This window comes from Cynocephalus volans, chromosome 16 (assembly GCF_027409185.1).
Source record: "Cynocephalus volans isolate mCynVol1 chromosome 16, mCynVol1.pri, whole genome shotgun sequence".
Classification (NCBI taxonomy): domain Eukaryota; kingdom Metazoa; phylum Chordata; class Mammalia; order Dermoptera; family Cynocephalidae; genus Cynocephalus; species Cynocephalus volans.
Window position 1 is genome coordinate 1,167,959 of NC_084475.1, and position 18,996 is coordinate 1,186,954.

The following is an 18,996-nucleotide window of genomic DNA, read 5'->3' on the forward strand; positions in this document are numbered from 1 at the left end:
CCTACAGATCTACGGGGCCCCGGAGACCCTGAAGCAAAAAGGGTGGACGAGGAGGGGGCGGTGAGAGGGAGACAGGGTGCGCCTCCGCCCTGCACCTGCCGAGGGGGCAGAGGAGGTGCCGGGGCGGAGGTGCCCGGGGCGGAGGTGCCGGGGGCGGAGGTGCCCGGGGGCGGAGGTGCGGGGGCGGAGGTGCCCGGGGGCGGAGGTGCGGGGGCGGAGGTGCCCGGGGGGGGGGGGGAGGTGCCCGGGGCGGAGGTGCCCGGGGCGGAGGTGCCCGGGGGCGGAGGTGCGGGGGCGGAGGTGCCCGGGGAGGAGGTGCCCGGGGCGGAGGTGCCCGGGGCGGAGGTGCCCGGGGCGGAGGTGCCCGGGGCGGAGGTGCCGGGGCGGAGGTGCGGGGGCGGAGGTGCCCGGGGGCGGAGGTGCCCGCGGGGGGTGGGGGGGAGGTGCCGGGGGCGGAGGTGCCCGGGGGCGGAGGTGCCGGGGGGCGGAGATGCGGGGGCGGAGGTGCCCGCGGGGGGGGGGGGAGGTGCCGGGGGCGGAGGTGCCCGGGGGCGGAGGTACCGGGGAGGAGGTGGCGGGGCGGCGCCTCTTTTGTCCTCCGTCGCTGCGGCCCGGGCCCTGCCGGGCTGGGGGGGCCCCGCGGGGGGCGACGGGGGGGCGAGGGGCGGGCCCTTGGCTCACGTGCTCGCCGCTCGGCTCTTAACCCGGCCCCGCCGCCCAGCCGGGATGGCTGCGGCCGGAGCGCACTGAGCCTCGCGCCCCTCCCCGCCGCCCCCACCTCTCTGCGACCCCCGCCCGGCGGGCGCCCCCGCCCGGGCTCCGCCGCGGCGCCTCCCCGCCCCCGCCCTCTGCAGCGCCTCTCGCAGCCGCAGCCCCCGGACCGGGAGGATTATGAACGAACCATGAGCAGGCTGCGGCGCTGGGCGATCGCGGCTCTGCTGCTGCTGCTGCTGCCGCTCCCTGCACCCGGTGAGTACCGCCGCCTGGCCGGGCCCCTGTCCCGGCGCCCCCTCCCTGCCACCGCCCTGGCTTTTGCGGCGGTTTCTGCTGCAGCCACATTTTCCTGCAGTGCTCCGGGTGACAGCCGGTCCAGAGCGCGGGAGGGCGGGGGAGCGGGAGAGAAGGGAAGGTGCGTCCACCCACCTGTCCCCATCGGGCCGGCCCCACCGCGGCCACCCCCTGCCGCCGGCCGGCCGACTCTGCAGGTCTCTGCGGGTTTGGGGGGGCAGTCGTGAGGATCGGGCAGGAGTGAAGCTCCCGGCCCCCTGCCTGTGGGGCTCTTCCTCCTGCAGGGCAGCCAGATCCTCCCACCCGGATTACCCCAGGGCTCCAAAGGCCACACCAGAGTGGGGGCTGGCACGTGCCCACCCCATTCCCAAGTCTCCTGTCCTGTGGTGGGCATCTGCCTGCAGCTATGGCCTTGTCTCCCCAGGTCTTGGGGCCCGGGGTCCTACCGGAGTTCTGCACTGGGGGGGCTCACCCCAGGTGGGGAGCCCAGAAGCCCCGGAGGTCACAGAACCCAGCCGTCTGGTAGGGGAGAGCTCTGGGAGAGAAGTTCGAAAGCAGCAGCTGGACACGAGGGTCCGCCAGGAGCCACCGGGGGGCCCGGTGAGTGGGGCTGGGTGGTGAGGCCAGGGGGCTAGAATAGGCCTCAGAGCCCAAGGGAGGTCACAAGTTGGCCAGGGCTTGGGTGCCTTCTCAGCAGCTGGTTCCTGCAGCTTCCTTTCTGTACAATGGGTATCAGGTGGGTGCTGGAGCCCACTAGTGGGGAGCACTGGCCCTGCCCAGCTCCAGGTTCCCCTCCCATCATTGTGAGGGGGATCTCCTGCCCTCAGCATTCAGGGACCCTGGAATACCCAGGTCTTGGTCTGCTTTGAGTCAGCCTTTCAGGGCCCCAATCCCCTCCTGCCAGAGCTGGTGGTTCTGCTCAAAATGGAGCTTGGGCAGGGTGTTGAGGGGCAGGGAGAAGCAGCTAAGAGCCCAGTCGGGAACTAGGACGCCCAAGTTCTCACCACAACCACCCTCAGCTGGCTTTCTTGAAACAGTTTAGTGCTTGCTCCGGCCTCAGTTTCCCACTGTGCACAGACAGGCTTGTTCTCCTCCCTGTCCTGGCTGAAGATGGGGCCTTGGGAAATGGTTTGAGGCCCCAAGTTCACCCACAAATGCCAGCTCTACCCATCCGCTGTCCCTTTCAGCTGCCAGGTTCCTCCTGCCTCCCAGAGGAAGGTTAGGAATGGAGATTAATTGCAATTAATAATTAATTAATATCATGTGAATAATAATCACCCAGATGGAATATTCATTCAGCACACCTCAGCTCTCCAGGAGCTTGAAGCTGAAAGTTAGCCAGGCCAAGGCGGGTGGCAGAGGGCTGGATGGCGAAGGCCTGGCAAAAATAGGACGTGTAGAGGAGAGACTCAGAGGAGGGGTACCACAGAAGTCTGGAAGTTTTGGCAGCTGGGAGTGGTGGGAGGTAAATTGGGCTGAACAGAGGGAGGAAGGAGAGAAATGGAGGCTAACATTATGGACATCTGTCAGACTGGCATCTGGCCCTGCCTAATGTACTTGGTTAAAAGCCTTTAAAGGGGGGTGGGGGGTGGAGAGGGATGTGGGGTGGTGCGGGGAGTGGGGAATGCTGGTGAAATGGAATGGAGCAGGAAGGGAGCATGCATAATACATGGGCCATCACTCAGGGCAGCGCTGAGGGGGAGGGGCGGAGTGGGGAGGGGGCTAATGGTCCTGAGCTGGGGCCTTGGGGGTGGGGTGGGGGGTGGGGGGTGGCTTCAGCGCCTGCCCAGCCTCCCTGGGAGGTGGGTGGATGGGTAGTGGGGACAGTGCCAGGGCCTGGGATGGGGTGTCCTGGCTGTGTTGTGTCCCTTAGTCCACCCTTCTTCCCTGGTGTTGTGCCCCACCTGTAACCTGTGCACCCCACGGTTGAATTGGTGGGGAGCTGATGACCCACCTAACTGCTGGGACTCTGGCTTGTGCTTTAGGGGATGTGCAGATTGGGGGATGGGGTGATGCAATGGTGGGGTTAGGGGACAGAGATGAGGGAAAGCGTGAGAGTCTGGTAGGAGGAAAAGTGGGGTATTCCAATTGGATAGGCTGCTCTTTCAGCCTTTGTGAAGAGAGAGGTGGGGGTTCTGGGGTATGATGGTGACTGTGGCTGGGTGCAGTTGGACCGAATGGGGTGGGGGGTTCTTTGGGTGTTGTTCTGCTGGGTGAGTTGGTGACATGCACTCATACATGTGTGGTGTATATGTGAGAGACAGGTTTCCAATATACTTTAGGGGGTGTCCGAGGGCACAGGGGGTGGGAGTGGATAGTTCTATGGATCTGTGGGGCAGTGGTCATCTCCAGTGGGGGTCTCTCTGGGACTGAGACTTCCCAGGGACCTCACTGCAGCCTCCCCAGGGGTCTTGCTCAGGGATCTGCTTTATCTGCACCTCAGTTTCCCCTGAGGTGGAAGATCTGCCCTGGAGGTGAAGGAGAAGGCTGCCAAGGCTGTGGACTTCTCTGGACCAGGCACTCTGCTAAGTCTTGCATGCACATTACAGCACTTAATTCTTACGACCCTGGGGGCTGGCTGGCTAGTTCAGGTGGTTAGAGTGTAAGTGGGTTCAGATCCCCATACTGGCCAGCCGCCAAAAAAAAAAAATTCTCACAACTCTTTAGGGCAGATAGATAGCTTTTGTCTGCCCCATTTTGCAGATGAGCAAACTGAGGCTCGGAAGGGTTAAATAACTTGCCCAGAGTCGATCAGATCTTAAGCAGTGGAGCTGGGAGTAATTTTCTCCAAGACCAGGGCACTCCCCACTGCACTGTTCGACCTCCAAGAGCAGTCCTCCAACCCCACCCAGAGCAAGGAGAGTGGAAGGCCAAAGGAGAAAAAAGAGGCCCAGAATATATCCTCCTGACTGGAAGGAGACATGGCAAACCTTTGACCTCCCATCTGCCATTTCACCCCAGGGCTGGAGCAGTTCAGGCCTCAGAAGCTGGGGGGCTGATGGGAGTCAGTGCAGCCTTGAGCTCGAGCCCCGGCATTGCTTGGGTTTCTCCTGAGTTGTTGCACTGGTTTGGAACACCGTACAGGTATTGCATCAGCGGCAAGATCTCTGGTCATGTGGCAAGTCTGGGGGCATGTGCTGGCTGGCAGGGCCAGGATGGTGGGGCCTTGGATACTAACCTGCTCTGGCTTTAGATGGGTCACTTCACCTTTCTGAGTCCCACTTTCTGATCTCTAAAATCAGGATAATGATAACATAAATCTCAGCCTCACCTATAGCCAGGAGGCAGTGATAGAGAAGGGCTTGGTGTGCTGAGGACCTCTGGCTTGGTAGGGGGTGGGACTAGGGCAAGGGGAGAGAGAAGGTGGCCAGGAAGGAATTAGAAGCTAGAGAAATTATGGGGGCCAGCCTGTGGCTCACTCGGGAGAGCGTGGTGCTGACACCACCAAGTCAAGGGTTAAGATCCCCTTACCGGTCATCTTTAAAAAAAAAAAAGAAGAAGAGGAAGCAAGAGAAATTACAATTTACTTGGTCCTCATGGAGACAGGCACTCTTCTGCCTTTACGTGAGTTCATCACGACTCCAGGCTTTGGGGCTGTTAGTATCCCATTTCACAGACAGGGAAACAGGCACACAGAGGTGAAGTAACACCCCAGGTCACACAGCATTTCAATAGCAGAGTCAAGACTGATAGCCAGTGCTGCCCTCTTAACTAGTTCATGGCTTGCCTGTCACTCAGGGGTATAGCAAAGAGGGATGCCAGTTGGGGGACCCTTTACTCTCTGCCGTCGCTCTCAACACCTCAGTTCTGGTCAGTGTGGAAGCAGTTTGGGCCTGAGGCCCAGAGAAGTGGGGGAGTTTCTGCAAGTGCAGAAACCTATGATTACAGGGAAGCTGAGTCTGAGGGGTGAGGCAGGAGGACAAGCAGGGCCACCGTGTACAGTTGGGCTGGTTGTTCACTGCACAAGGGCACCTGGGCAAGGGGTCATTGGGCTGAATGAAATCTCTGGGCTCAGGAGGCTCCATGTGCTGTGAGGAGACACCTTTTTCTAATTCACACAAAGCTGCTGGGAGGGCTTTGCCTGCCCCTGGAGAAACCCAGACTGTTTGGGAACCAAGGAGAAGGTAGGATGTAGGGGAATGAACAGGGTTGGTGGTGAGGGGTTCGCAGACCAGGAGACAGAGCTGGGGAGGGCACGTCAGTCACAGGGCTGAGCTCCTGTGAGAACTGCCCAGACCAGCCTTTACTGGAAAAGCCACCCTCAGTGCTGTTTAACAGCCCAGCCTCCCTGAGTGTCAGCAGCAGGGTGCTGAACACCGCGTCCTGGCGTGAGGGCTGGTGTCGGAAACAGGATCCAGGGCATTTGGGGTTACCTGTCAGCCTTGGGCAGGGTTGAGGGAGAAACAACATAGCAGGGTCCAGCATCTCCAGTCCTCCCCAGCCGGACTCTGGCCTGTGGGCTTGGCTTTACCCAAACACCTCTCCTGGCTGCCTAGAGGAGCCCAGCTGTCCAGAGTCTGTCCCTAGAAGGACTGATGACCCTGTAAGGAGGTGACTCTGTCCTCAAAAATTTAGGTCAAATCCCATCATCAGAAATTCATCCAGGGCCGAGCCCGTGGCGCACTCGGGAGAGTGCGGCGCTGGGAGCGCGGCGACGCTCCCGCCGCGGGTTCGGATCCTATATAGGAATGGCCGGTGCACTCACTGGCTGAGTGCCCGTCACAAAAAAGACAAAAAAAAAAAAAAAAAAAGAAAAGAAATTCATCCAACTATTCTCATTGTCTGGGAATCCCACTGCCCTGTTGATAAATGGAGCATTAACACATAATTGGGGGACATGAGGGGAGTTAGCTGGTGGGCGGGTGGGTGGTATCTCCTAGCCAGGACATGCTCCCGAGTGGGGCCCCTGCCTCTCTGACTCCTCCCCCGTCTGTGGCCACCCAGCGTGCGAGGAGGTGGTGTCTCTCTGCACAGTGGGTGGGAAGGGATTCCAGAAAGATGTCCTCAGGTGAGACACCTCACAGGTAAATCACTCCAATCCACCCAGATCTGGAGCATAAAGACACCATTTTGGCATGTCCCTGTCTCAGGAGGTGATCCAAGGGGGTCTTTTATTCAGTTCCTCAAAGTCCCATTTATCTGGAGCCTTTATACTTCTTTCTTCATTTATTATTATTACCAACCCTTATGATAATAGCACGTTAAAAAGGGCTTTCATTTAATCCTCACAACAACCCCATTTTACCAATGGGGGAACTGAGGCAGAGAGAGTTAAGCAGCTTACCCAGGCCTTTGATGCCTTCCCATTCAACATGAGTGTTGAGCCTCTGGGCAGGGAAAAGTGTGGGCATAGCCCTTGCTCCAGGGGACTAAAAGCCACCCATGAAGAAAATTTAATCAGTGATAAAAGAAATATATGTCAAGAACCGTACGCTTAAAGGCCCAGAGGTCATTGAGAAGGGTCAAAGCTCTGTGTGGGTTGGCAGGTGCAGGGTTTGCAGAGGAGGGCAGGGAGGGAGGGTCGTGGGAGGAGATGGGATTCAGGTGAGTGAGTGAGGGGAGGGGGCCTGGAGGTTGTGGAGGGCAGTGGTCTGCACGTTCCGATCTTCTGGGCATGAGAATCCTAAAGATCCTTAGTCTCTCCCTTTCCAGGACTGCGATTCTGTAGGTCTGGGGCAGAGCCCGGCATCTGTATCTGTGATTCTGGGACTTCTGTAGTTTCTGCCTCCTTCTCAGCCTGACAGGGAGTACAGAGAGGAGGAGACACAGTTCTCTGAAGCAGGTGCCTGGGGGAGTGGGCGGGTCAGCAATGGGGAAGCTGTGGGTGGAGAGTGCAGTCACCCCTGCCAGGTGGCCGCAGATGCCACGGCAGACATGAACACCAATCAGAGGGTAGGACTTGGCCCCACACTTCCCCAGCTGTGACCCTAGGCCAGCCACCTCCAAGTGTCTCTCTCTGAGCCTCGGTCTGGCATTTGTAAAATGAGGCCCAGCCAGGTTGAGGACCAGAAGTGAGATCAAATGAGCTGGCGCACATGAGAGTGGGTGGCTGGGGAGCAAGAGGCAAGCGCAGGGCACAGGGTCACAGCTGGCTGGTCACAAGCAGTGCTGAGCTGGGCGCAGAGGTGGGAAGGCAGCTGGAGACTGGCATGAGCTCAAGACCGAAGGGGCCCTCCCAAGGAACTGAGAGATAATGGGATGAGGCCAGGGGCAGGTCAGGGCCAGGCAAAAGTTTGGCTTTGATAGAACATCACCTTAAAGCTTGGCTGGGGGCGTCTCCCTGGTGCCAGCAGGAGCCCCTTCTCCAGGCTCCTGGGAGGCAGAGGTCTTGGGACCGAGATGGGTTAATTTGCCTGATCTGTCTCTTCCCTCAGACTGGGGACAGAGCTGTGTCCCCCCATCCAGCCAGGCCAGGCCCACATGCCGAGGTATCTGGATTCTCTCCCCTCCCTGCTTCTTTTTTTTTTGACTGGCCAGTAAAGGGATCTGAACCCTTGACCTTGCTTGGGGTCACAAGGCTGCACTCTAAGCAACTGAGCCAAACTGCCAGCTGTCTCCCCTTTCTCCCACTGCCTTTTGGGGCCTCCCCCGGCCCCCTCCTGGGCCTGCCTCCTGCTAGCTCCAGCTCCAGCCCCAGCAACTGCCCTGGCACTGCCCAGGGGTCTTACCCAGCCTGAGCCCAGTGTCCTGCTGGGGAAGGGAGCAGCCACCCCTACAGTTTGGCCTCACCAGGTGGGGAAGGGGGTGAGGCCTAGGCAGGCTGCAGGCAGTGGGGGCCGAGAGGAGCCTGAGGCATCTGGCACTGCTCCCCCATCAGCCTGGACCTTCCCCAAATGGGGGGCTGGCCTGGCCTCCACAGAGAAGGAGGAGGCCGGGTAGGTCAGCTGAGGGCTTCCCAAGTGACCCCCTGGGGCTGACTCTGACAGAATCCTCCAGGCCCAGGATGACTCCCCACCACACAGCCAACCTCCCATTCTCTCATCTGGGCTCTTCTGACCATTTTCAGTGGGAAAGTCCGGGGTCAGAGAGGTGCTGGGCCGTCCCTGAGGCTGCACAGCCTGAGAGAGTGGAATCAGGGCACGGGGACTGGGGAAGTCAGAGGCGGGCTGGGATAGGGGTTTGTCAGTGGGAGGCAGACAGAACAAGCAGGAGCAGTCCTGAGAGGAGAGGAGCGAGGGCAAGGATGGTGCAGGTGTGGGGAGTGGGGAGGGCAAGGATGGTGCAGGTGTGGGGAGTGGGGGTGGAGGTGGGGGGCCCAGCTAGTGCAGGCACAGGGGGAGGGGAGAGCAGAGATGGCCCAGGCCGAGGGCTGGGGTGAAGGAAGCAGTGACTCCTTGTCCTTGACTTTCTATTTCGAGTCTGATCGATACTCCGGGGGCTCAGGATGGAGCTTGGAGCCCTGGTCAGCCTGGGGTGGGGTGAGTCGGTGTCCTTGGAGCTCAGTGGTCTGCCTTCCCGGGCTCTGGCCCTTCACCTCAGCTTGCCCCCTCTCCAGGGCCTCTCATGGACACTGGGCCCACTTCCGTCTTACCTTGCCTTTGGGGTGAGAAGGCCCTGGAAGCAGATTCCCTAGGTTTGAATCCCAGCTCCGCAACATCTTAGCTGTATGACCTTGGGCAAGTTAGTTAGCGTCTCTGTGCCTCAGTTTTCCCATCTGTCTGATGGGAATAACAGTAGCATCTATCCCAGAGGGTAGATGTGAAGGTCGAATTTGCTCTTAGTTGGAAAGAGTTTAGACCAGTGCCTGGCATGTAAGCAGCACTCGGTAAAGATTGGTAATGACCAGGTGGTTGACGAGGGAGCTGACAGGCAGGCAGCAAGCTATGGGACTCCATGACATCCATGTTGGGGCTCCGCTCCTTCCTACAGCCTGCTTTCCCCACCACAAAAGCAAGTCAGCAAACAGAAGCCTCCCATCGGCAGAGGAGAGGGTTGTGACCCTCATCTGGATGTCTGGAGTTCAGTCTTCTCAAATGGACAGGAAGTGGGAGGAAGGCTCCGGCCCCCGAATCCTCTCAAACCTTTCCCGGGCTTCCAGAGCTTTGATAAGACCTGAGGCTGCACACTCCATCTTGGGCTGAGGTGCGGGAGCCGCCAGGTGTGTCCCTGGGGTGGTTGTGATTGAGGACTCGAGGATCTCCTGCCCTTCTTCCCCTGGGGTCGCTCTCCCCACAGGCACAGGAGCTTCAGGCCCTGCAGTCTCCATCCCGCGCTCCAAGGAGCAGGAGCGCAGGGGCGCAGGAGCGCAGGGCGCCCGGGCCTGGGAGGGCAGCATCTCAGGCAGGACTGGTGCATCACCATGGCAACCTGGAGCCTCCCAGCCCCAGTGCATAGGCCCCTCTGAAAAATTTATCAGGAAAACTTCCGTGTTTAAAAATTAACTATGTGATTGAAATATTAAAGATGAGCTGCTTTGGGCAAGGCAGAGGGCAATGGATTTGGGGGTGGAGGAGCCAAGTCCTTTCCTCCTGACGAGATGGCACCTGCTTGTTGCCGCAGCTTCCAGGGGCCCAGTGATGGATTTCTACCTACTCCAGTCCCGTCTGAGGCCTCCTATGTCATTGAGGCTGGGGCCAGGGTAGGGGGACGGGAAGCGAGGGACCTGCGCCCTTTTCCTGTTTGCCCCTGACTGAGACCCTTCTCCCTTCCCTTGGGACTTCTGGGGGCTTTCTCTTTATTCCGAGGCTAGGGGTGGCCTTCCTGCAGCAGGGAGGGTCTGGGATGACACAGCGGGCAGGCCAAGCTGTCCCGCTCCATCCCTGTGGCTCAGCAGACTGCTTCGGGGGAGGGTGGGCTGGTGCCCTGGCCCAGAGGGTAGAGGGTGGGCCATGCCCAATGACTAGCTCTCCTGCCCCTGCCCCAACGCATAAAGGAAACAGTAGCTTATGCAAAATATCTTCCCCCAAATCAGTGGTCCCCTTGGCTGCTGGGGCTGGACCATCCCCTCCCTGGAGCTCCTCTCTGTCCTGGGTTTTCCCCAGCTCCCACCTTCAGGCCTCCTCAGGTTGACTCCCCCTCTGCCCTCCTCCCACACCAGCCTGTCCATCTGGCCCAGGTGAGTTTCGTCATCCCAGCCTTCAAGTCAAACTTCACCCTGGACCTGGAGCTGAACCAGTGAGTGAGGCCTTGAGCCCGGGAGGAAGGGCTGCGGGTGGGGTGGGCAAAGCATGGCCTTGACTCAGATGGTTGGGGGCAGAGGGCTAGGCTGGGGCAGGGGGACCTGGATCGTGGGCTGCGGCGGGACCCTGCCTGACCTAGCCTCCCCAGTGACCCCCTCCTTCCTCCTGCCCACTCTGTTTCAGTCACCTCCTGTCCTCACAGTATGTGGAGCGCCACTTCAGCCAGGGGGGGACCACCCAGCACAGCACCGTGAGTGCCTTTGGAAGAGGAGGAGGAGGTGGAATGGAGGTGCTGTCTGTCTGTCTGTAGGGACAGGTAGCAGGTGGAGATGGGGTCAGGGGTACACTCAGAATGGGCCTAGCTGCTCGGGACCTCCTGTCTCTCTCCACCTTGGAGGCTCTGAGGTGGGCAGGTTGGATGGCTGGCATGGGGCCCTATGCTCCCCTTGCCCAGCCCCAGAGGTCTTTTCTCCAGCCAGGAAAGAGGGGCATTCCAGGACTGGCAGTGTTCCATGCCAGCTATGTCAGGAGTTCCCCCTTCCCAGGCTCCTCTGGGAGGGGGCAGTTGAGGAAATGTCCCCTCTTGCTCAGAAAGTATAAAGGCCCCGGAAATTCCCGGCTGCCTGGGACACCAAGGTCCAGGCCCTGGAGGCCCTGGAGCCTGAAGAAAGATGAATGTGTCTATAAATAGCCTCCTTCCCATCGCTCCCCACCCCGCAACTTGCTCAGTTACTGGAGCACAAGTAATTCTGCAGCAGGCGGAGCTGGGGAAGGGGCGTTGCTGGTCACCTGTGACCCATGAGCCTGGCCAGGAGGACACATGCTGCTCGCAATTCCTTGGCCACAGACCATGTATCTAGGGGTGGTCCACGGAGGTAGAGTGTGAGATTGTGTGTGGTGGGCACTACATAAATGTTACCTATTATTCTCAAAGGTGTCTATGATCCCTTTGCCAGCCCCAACAAATGGCTAAGAACCACTGCTATAGTCCAACTACCTCATTCTATAGGCAAGGTGGAGGCCCAGAGAGGGCTAGGAACTTGCCCAGGGTGACACAGCAAATTAGGAGCACCTCCAGCATAGAACCAGGCTCCAGAGCCCCAGGGGTACCCAGAGACTGCAGCCACCTGCACACAGGGCAGCTTCAGTGGCCCCCCCCGCTGCCATCCTCCTGCCTCATGCCAGGGCTTGGGGTGCCTTCTGCTCACTTTTCTGCTGCTCCTCCAGGGGGCTGGAGACCACTGCTACTACCAGGGGAAACTCCGGGGGAACCCGCACTCCTTTGCTGCCCTCTCCACCTGCCAGGGGCTGCAGTGAGTATGGGAGGGCTGGGCAGTGGGAAGGCACCTCCAGCTCCGGGCCTGGGGACGGAGGGGAGCTGCACCTCTCTCTCCACAGTGGGGTCTTCTCTGATGGAAACCTGACTTACATCGTGGAGCCCCAAGATATTGCTGTGCCTTGGGGAGCCTCCCGGGTAAGCCCTGCACAGCCCCTCACCATCTTTTCCGATGGCCCTGCCATGCTTGTCCCAATAGCTGCCACTGCTACCTCCTCCTCCTCCAGTAACCTCAGCCTCACTGCCCTCCTCGGTGACTCCAGCTCTGCTTCCCTCCCACTGTGCCCTCAGCTCCAATGTCCCCTCTGTCCCCCAGGCGACCTCCCATTGGGCTCCAGTGTCCTTTGCCCCGGTCTGTCAGGGCGCCCTCAGGTCTTGATCCCGGAATCTGAGCGTCTGGGAGATCAGATCCGACATGGGAGCTCTGGCCAGTTCTGGGTCACCCTAAGGTGGGGTGAGGGGACGGGCTGGAGCTGCCCCCCCACAACTGGACCCAGAGCAGACCTAGTTGGCCCTCCAAGAACTAATTCCCCCTCATTGCAGGGCCCCCTTCCCCATCTCATTTACCGGACCCCTCTCCTCCCAGCCCCCCTCGGATGCAGGGAACCAGGTAAGGGAGGGGAAGCGGGGCTGGGGAGGGGCCGGCTGTGCTCCCCTCACCTGCCCACTCCCTGCAGGCTGCCTGTTTGCTGCCCCTGCCTATTCTGCTCCTCCAAACCCGCTGAGGCTGAGAAGGAAAAGGCAGGTACGGGGGCCCGCACAGACCTCGGGCTGCAGAGACCTTGGGCTGTGGCCCAGAGCAGGACTACCCCATCCATGGCTGAGGCAAAGGAGGGCTCAGACCGGTGCCACTGGGGGCCAGGGAACCAGCTCTGGGAGATGGTCCCGCCTCCTTCCCTAACACCGGTGTCTACACAGGCCCCCGTCGTGGGTGAACGGAGGCTGCCTGCCTTCATCCAAGGCTGGGGAGGGATGGGAAACCTCTGCCGGTGGGGGCTGGCACTGTCCCTGGCTGGAGTCCAGACCCCGCTACCCCCATGGAGTCTGTCCATGGCTTGGCCATGGGGCCAGACTTGGGTGGGACTTATTCCAAGTGCCCACCCGCCCCCCAGGTCCACCGCGGCCACCCTACAGTGCACAGTGAGACCAAGTACGTGGAGCTGATCGTGATCAACGACCGCCAGCTGGTAAGTTCCCAGGCTGGAGGGTGACAGTCAGGGGAAGGACCCAGAAGGAGCCTTGCCCTCTTCGCTCTTCTCTTCCCAGTTCGAGCAGATGCGACAGTCGGTGGTCCTCACCAGCAGCTTCGCCAAGTCCGTGGTGAACCTGGCAGACGTGGTGAGCAGGCCGCCCTCCCTTCCCTTTCCCCCAGCTCTGCCCCCCATCCCCGCCACACACATCCTGGGGGTACTATCAGCCTCCCACCCCCACCTCCCGGAGGGGCAGCCTGAGGCCCTCCTCCAGACCTGTCCCCCCACCACTCCCACCCTCTAGCCCCCCTCATCTTCTCCCCTCCCGGCCCAGATGTACAAGGAGCAGCTCAACACCCGAATTGTTCTGGTTGCTATGGAAACATGGGCAGATGGGGACAAGATCCAGGTGCAGGATGACCTCCTGGAGACCCTGGCCCGGCTCATGGTCTACCGGAGGGAGGGCCTACCTGAGCCCAGTGATGCGACCCACCTCTTCTCGTGAGTCCCCCTCCCCAGGCATCCCCCCAGCCTCTGCTGGTTGCTACGGTGCTCAGGGTTACTTACACCCGCCCTTTGCCAGGTGCCCCTCTCAGATCTGGGAACTGGGGTCACTTTGCACCTGCCACCTGCTCCCCAGCCACATGCAACAGGCTGAGCATCTTCCCCTGCATCTCAGCTGATGTCTTTGCCTTAGCCCTGGTGGTCTTCTCTGCCCCTCACCTCCCCTGGTCCCCTCTTTCTCCTTTTAAACTGTCCCAACATCCTTTCCTCAGGGGCCCAGTGATGTGTTAGGGGAAAAAAATCTAATAAAAGGGCCTTGTAACTAGAGATTATCTAATAGGAACCTCTCATTTGGCTTATGGGCAAACAAACCCAAAGAAGGAAAGGGGCTTGCCTGAGGTCATGCATGAAGGGCAAGGCTCCCCTCCCCAAGGAAGTACTCCAGTGTTGGGGCCTCCCCCAGACCCCCGGGAGCCACCATGGAGAGGGAGGAGGTTATCCTGACAACTCTCTCCCTTCCAGGGGCAAGACTTTCCAGAGCACCAGCAGTGGGGCAGCCTACGTGGGGGGCATCTGCTCGCTGTCCCGGGGTGGGGGCGTGAATGAGGTGAGCAGTGAGAGGGCATGGCTGGGGTGGGCGCTGAGGGAGAGGGGCTGAAAAGGCACTCACTGCCTGTTGGGTGGATGTAGACATCTTTGTGTTCCATCTTCCCCACCCCCAGTATGGCAACATGGGGGCCATGGCAGTGACCTTGGCCCAGACCCTGGGGCAGAACCTGGGCATGATGTGGAACAAACACCGAAGCTCTGCAGGTATCAACCCCCAGGAGACGCCCCTGTGGCCCCACAATCAGCCCAGACCCACACCCGGCATCTCTAGAACTGAAGATGATGCAAGTGTGTGGGGGGATGGGCCTTGACCCCCCACACACACTCATATCCACTGGTTCGCCCTCAGGGGACTGCAAGTGTCCGGACATCTGGCTGGGCTGCATCATGGAGGACACTGGGTGAGTTCTTGGGGACAAACTGGGGGTAGGGTCTGGGTCAAGGGGAGTCCTGGAGCGAGCACTGGATGGAAACCTGGACCCGGTGGCCTCAAGAGGTCCAGCACACGGGACCGCTCAGGATTCCAGGAAGCCCAGTTTTCTGCAAGCACTACTCAGGGAGACCCAGATTCTCCTGCTGGGACACCAAGAAGTGGCCGGGCTGTAGTGCGCACTGTGGCCACTGGGCGCCGCCCGAGCCTCGTGTGGAGACATCTTCCTTCCTGAGCGCTCCGAGACTTGGAGTCCCGAAGCTCAGTGGAGGGGACAAGAGCGAAACCCTCCGCCCTTCCTTGAAGGGCGGGCGGCAGGACGCTCGTGCTCCATCTACTCCCGATGGTGACGGAGTCCCCTGGTGCGCCCCGCTCCCGAACCTTGAGGAGGCGCGAGAGGGTGGTCTGGAGGGGGGCACCCAGCGGCGCCGTTTCCCCGTCCCCTCACCCCTGTCCAGATTCTACCTGCCCCGCAAGTTCTCGCGCTGCAGCATCGACGAGTACAGCCAGTTTCTGCAGGAGGGCGGCGGGAGCTGCCTCTTCAACAAGCCCCTCAAGGTACCAGCCCCAGGGCGGGGAACACGGGAGCGGGGCTGCGGCTGGGTCCTGGCCGGACTCCCGACACCCCCTCCCGGCTCAGCTCCTGGACCCCCCCGAGTGCGGGAACGGCTTCGTGGAGGCGGGGGAGGAGTGCGACTGCGGCTCGGTGCAGGTGAGCGGCTCGTGCAGGCGCCGGGGAGGGTCCGAGTGGGGAGGGTCACGGCTCGCCCGCCTCCTTTCCCTTCTCCCCGCGTCCCTCAGGAGTGCAGCCGCGCGGGTGGCAACTGCTGCAAGAAATGCACCCTGACTCACGACGCCATGTGCAGCGACGGGCTGTGCTGTCGCCGCTGCAAGGTGAGGAGGCTCGCCGGGGGCGGGGAGGCGGCGGGGCCAGGACCGAGGAGGGACGATTGGACGCCATCACGTAAGGGGCGGGAGGGAGGCAGGGAAGGAGGCGCCGCTGGGGTGGGGCGCACTGGAGGCGGGGCCTGGTGCGGAAAAAGGCGCCAGGGGGTGGGGGCGGGGCGTGAGGCCGCCCTGGGACGTTGAAGGCGTGGCCACGAGGAGCCGGGTCGGGGTCTAACGGGAAGCGGCTGGAGGGGCGGAAACGTGGGGCCTGCAGGCGGCGCTGCGTGGGGTGGGAGCAGGGCGGGGAGCGGCCGAGGGGTGCCTGGGGCACCGAAATGGGAACAGACCTAGGGGCGGGATTCCAGAGGGAGCGCGGGGCCAAGATACCTGTCGGGCCTGAGCCGGGAACGTATCTCTTCCCTAGTACGAGCCGCGGGGTGTGTCCTGCCGGGAGGCCGTGAACGAGTGCGACATCGTGGAGACCTGCACCGGGGACTCGAGCCAGGTCCGCCCGGCCCGGCGTCCTGCGGAGCCCCGGGCGAGGCAACCCCTACCCCTGTCGGTTTGGCTCTGCGTCCTCTGCAGCTGGCGTCGCTCGTCAGCCTGTTTCCTTAATTGAGAAACAGTCTTCTTGCCTCCTGGCTTTGTTCTTTTAATCATTAAACCAGTATTTATAGTCTGGCTGGTATTCCTAGCACCAGGTGTATTCTAGGGATCAGAGCGGATAATATTAGCATCTATGAAGTCCTAATCAGTTGCCAGGCATTTAGTTCTCCCGGCCCTGCGAGGTAGGTGCAGGAAACAAGGAGGAGACTGGCCAGACGATGTGACTTGCAAATCCACGTGGTCCTGGGTTCAGAGCCAGACAGAACCTGGAACATGAACCGCCACGTGGGGGGCATTTGGCACCCCTACATCCCTTCCTGGGGCAAGCCTCAGCTCTCCGTCTTGGGACTGCTGTGCTCAGTCCTGCCCCATCTCTCCACAGTGTCCCCCTAACCTGCATAAGCAGGATGGTTACTACTGTGATCATGAACAGGTATGATGGCTGGGGGTTCCTCCCCGTCTGGGCTCAGTGCAGTCTCTAGCTGGTCTCCATTCTGACCCCTCAACGTCTCTGTCCCTTGTCTCCTGTTTGTTGGTCCCTTAGGGCCGCTGCTACGGAGGTCGCTGCAAAACCCGGGACCGGCAGTGTCAAGCCCTTTGGGGCCATTGTGAGTCTGGCTAGGGGCGGGAGTGGGGACTCTGGAGGACCCAGAATCGAGAGGCTGGAGAGGGGCAGATTCCAGCTAAATAAGCCCCCTATGAAATGTGTGGTTCCCCAGGATTTCAGGGACCCAGCCAGTCTGGGGCCCAGGCTCTGAGATCCTGGGTGGGTGCGGTTACACCTAGCATTGTCTCCCTGCAGCGGCTGCTGATCGCTTCTGCTATGAGAAGCTGAACGTGGAGGGGACGGAGCGTGGAAACTGTGGGCGCAAGGGGTCAGGCTGGGTCCAGTGCAATAAGCAGTGAGTAGCCAAGGCTGGGCCTCCTGCTCTGGAGGGGTGAGATTTTTTAAAGACGGGGCAACAGGTTCTCCTAGGAGAAGCCTGAGTGTCAGTGGGAGAATACTTGAAAAATCAGGTGGCAGGGTGAGGGCGGATTAGAGTGCAGCAGTTGGGTCTGAGGTCAGACTTGGGGTTCACTGTCTCCATGTGCCCCAACAGGGATGTGCTCTGTGGCTTCCTCCTCTGTGTCAACATCTCTGGAGCTCCTCGGATGGGTGACCTGGGGGGAGACATCAGCAGTGTCACCTTCTACCACCAGGGCAAGGAGCTGGACTGCAGGTGTTAGCTGGGATCATGGCTGGGGAAGGGGAGGCTGCAGTTATGATGGAGGTTGGGGACGGGGGCTGAGGCTGGCTATGCTGTTCCTCCAGGGGTGGCCATGTGCAGCTGGCCGATGGCTCAGACCTGAGCTATGTGGAGGACGGCACAGCCTGTGGGCCCAACATGCTGTGCCTCGACCACCGCTGCCTGCCAGCCTCTGCCTTCAACTTCAGCACCTGCCCGGGCAGCGGGGATCGTCGGATCTGCTCCCACCACGGAGTAGGTGCTCAGAAGCCGGGATGGTGGGAGAGGCAAGAGAGGGAACAGGCCCTGCTCACCTCTGCTGGCCCACCCCACCTGCAGGTCTGCAGCAACGAAGGGAAGTGCATCTGTCAGCCAGACTGGACAGGCAAAGACTGCAGCATCCACAACCCCCTGCCCACATCCCTGCCCACGGGGGAGACGGAGAGATATAAGGGTGAGGCTGGAGCTGGCCAGGATGGGTCTCTCTGTCTTGCCCATTTTCCATGCCTGTCCCTGCCAACCAATCCTTGCCTTCCTCTCCAGGTCCCAGCGGCACTAACATCATCATTGGTTCCATCGCCGGTGCTGTCCTGGTTGCAGCCATCGTCCTGGGTGGCACAGGCTGGGGATTTAAGTAAGAGACAAACACACGCACACACACACCCTATACGGTGGGGCGTCCTCAGGGGATCAGAATCTCTGACTGCTGGAGTGAGAGGTCAGCTAAACCAGAGCTCGTGCATCATGGATCCAAGCCAGCCCACAGGGTCTTGTTTCAACGTTTAAATCAATTAGTTGCTCACATATAAACACCAGGAGATTTTACACTAACAATCCTAATTTCTACCTTCTCTTGAAAAATGAGAGGATTGGGCCCCAGTATGCCTCCACGCATCTCCGCACGGCCACAGAGCAGAGCTGTGCAGGGGCTTCCCCAGGTCCCCCCAGCCTACAGTGCTCCATGGGCACCTAAGTTTGGGGTCCTTGAACTGGTCTAACCCTCCCAGTGTGCAAAGGAGGACACTGAGGCCCAGGCTCACACGAGTTTAGTGGCAGAGCCAGGACCTATTTTTGGTAGGTTTCCTCGGTATCTCTCCCTGGCCCTGTCGTTAGTGTCCAGGCCCCAGGTGCCCTGGAGGAGCCGGGGGTCTCCTGGGAGCAGGAAGGCCCCCCTCCCTGAGAGAAGGGGAAGGTCAGCAGCTCTTTTTCCTCTCTCTCTGCCTGTCCCCTCCTTGGCTCCTGAAGAAACATCCGCAGAGGAAGGTATGACCCGACCCAGCAGGGGGCAGTGTGACACCGGCCACATCATCCCTCCCGCTGTCCTTGTCTCCATCTCATTCGTCACCTCACATTCTGTTGATGGGGAGCTGGGGCTGACTCCCTCCCTCCTGCAGTCAGCCTGTCATGGCGGGTGCAGGGGTGGGAGAGCCTCACTCTGGGAAGAAAGTCCTCAGCCTGCCCTTCTCTTTTTCTTGCCCACTGTCCTCTCTGGCCATGTGGCCAGACCTTCCTGGCCAGATGGAGCTTGGAGCTGTGCCCCCCGCAGTCCCCATCCCTGGGAAAGGATCCTCCCTCCATGTCCCATCTGTTTTGTCTTCCATGTCACCGCTGTCCGACCTCCCGCCAGATCCCCTTCCTGGCCAGCCTGCGACTTGCTACCTCCAGGGCCCAGCACTGATCTCCTGGGGCCTCACTGGGGGGCTCTCCCTCTGGGCCCTGTGTCTTGTCCTCCCCTGAGGCCCCCTCTCCATTCCAGGTCTGGAGGGGCCTAAGTGCCACCCCCTCCCTCCAAGCCTGGCGCCCACCGTCTTGGCTCTGAACCACAAGGCTGCCCCCACCCAGCCACGGAGGGAGGCACCCTGCAAGTGTCTTCCAGGTCCAAACCCTTCAACTCCTGGCTCCACAGGGCTTTGGGGTGCTGTGGCCCTGCCCTTCACACCATCGGGGTGGACCAGGCCTGGAGAGCATTTCCTTCAAGGCTCCCACCCCACCTCCTGCGGCATTGGCCTTGCACACCAACTGTCCCTGTGTGAATGTAGCTTCCATCATCACAATTGCCACAGCTCAAGTGGTGGGCCTG

The 18,996-nt window shown here is 60.6% G+C and overlaps 1 protein-coding gene across 1 annotated transcript; it reads left to right on the forward strand.

Moving 5' to 3' along the window:
- Positions 1-902: 902 nt before the first annotated feature.
- On the forward strand, positions 903-18,274 carry ADAM11 (ADAM metallopeptidase domain 11). Its single transcript, XM_063080315.1, has 26 exons — positions 903-969; positions 1,433-1,608; positions 10,046-10,122; positions 10,311-10,377; positions 11,355-11,440; positions 11,526-11,601; positions 12,007-12,073; positions 12,141-12,208; positions 12,576-12,650; positions 12,730-12,801; positions 12,988-13,154; positions 13,680-13,764; positions 13,880-13,970; positions 14,116-14,167; positions 14,655-14,754; positions 14,837-14,908; positions 14,998-15,090; positions 15,509-15,589; positions 16,073-16,123; positions 16,235-16,298; positions 16,493-16,592; positions 16,791-16,910; positions 17,003-17,171; positions 17,256-17,370; positions 17,460-17,550; positions 18,162-18,274. Exons 1-26 carry the CDS (start codon positions 903-905, stop codon positions 18,208-18,210), a joined length of 2,331 nt encoding a protein of 776 aa, XP_062936385.1. The 3' UTR covers positions 18,211-18,274.
- The last annotated feature ends 722 nt before the right edge of the window (positions 18,275-18,996 follow it).

Coding starts and splice junctions, on each gene's coding strand:
- ADAM11 (XM_063080315.1), top strand. CDS start 903: ATGAGCAGGCTGCGGCGCTGGGCGATCGCGGCTCTGCTGCTGCTGCTG. Junction 11,441..11,525: donor TCCACCTGCCAGGGGCTGCA/GTGAGTATGGGA, acceptor CTCTCTCCACAG/TGGGGTCTTCTCTGATGGAA. Junction 16,124..16,234: donor ACTACTGTGATCATGAACAG/GTATGATGGCTG, acceptor TTGGTCCCTTAG/GGCCGCTGCTACGGAGGTCG.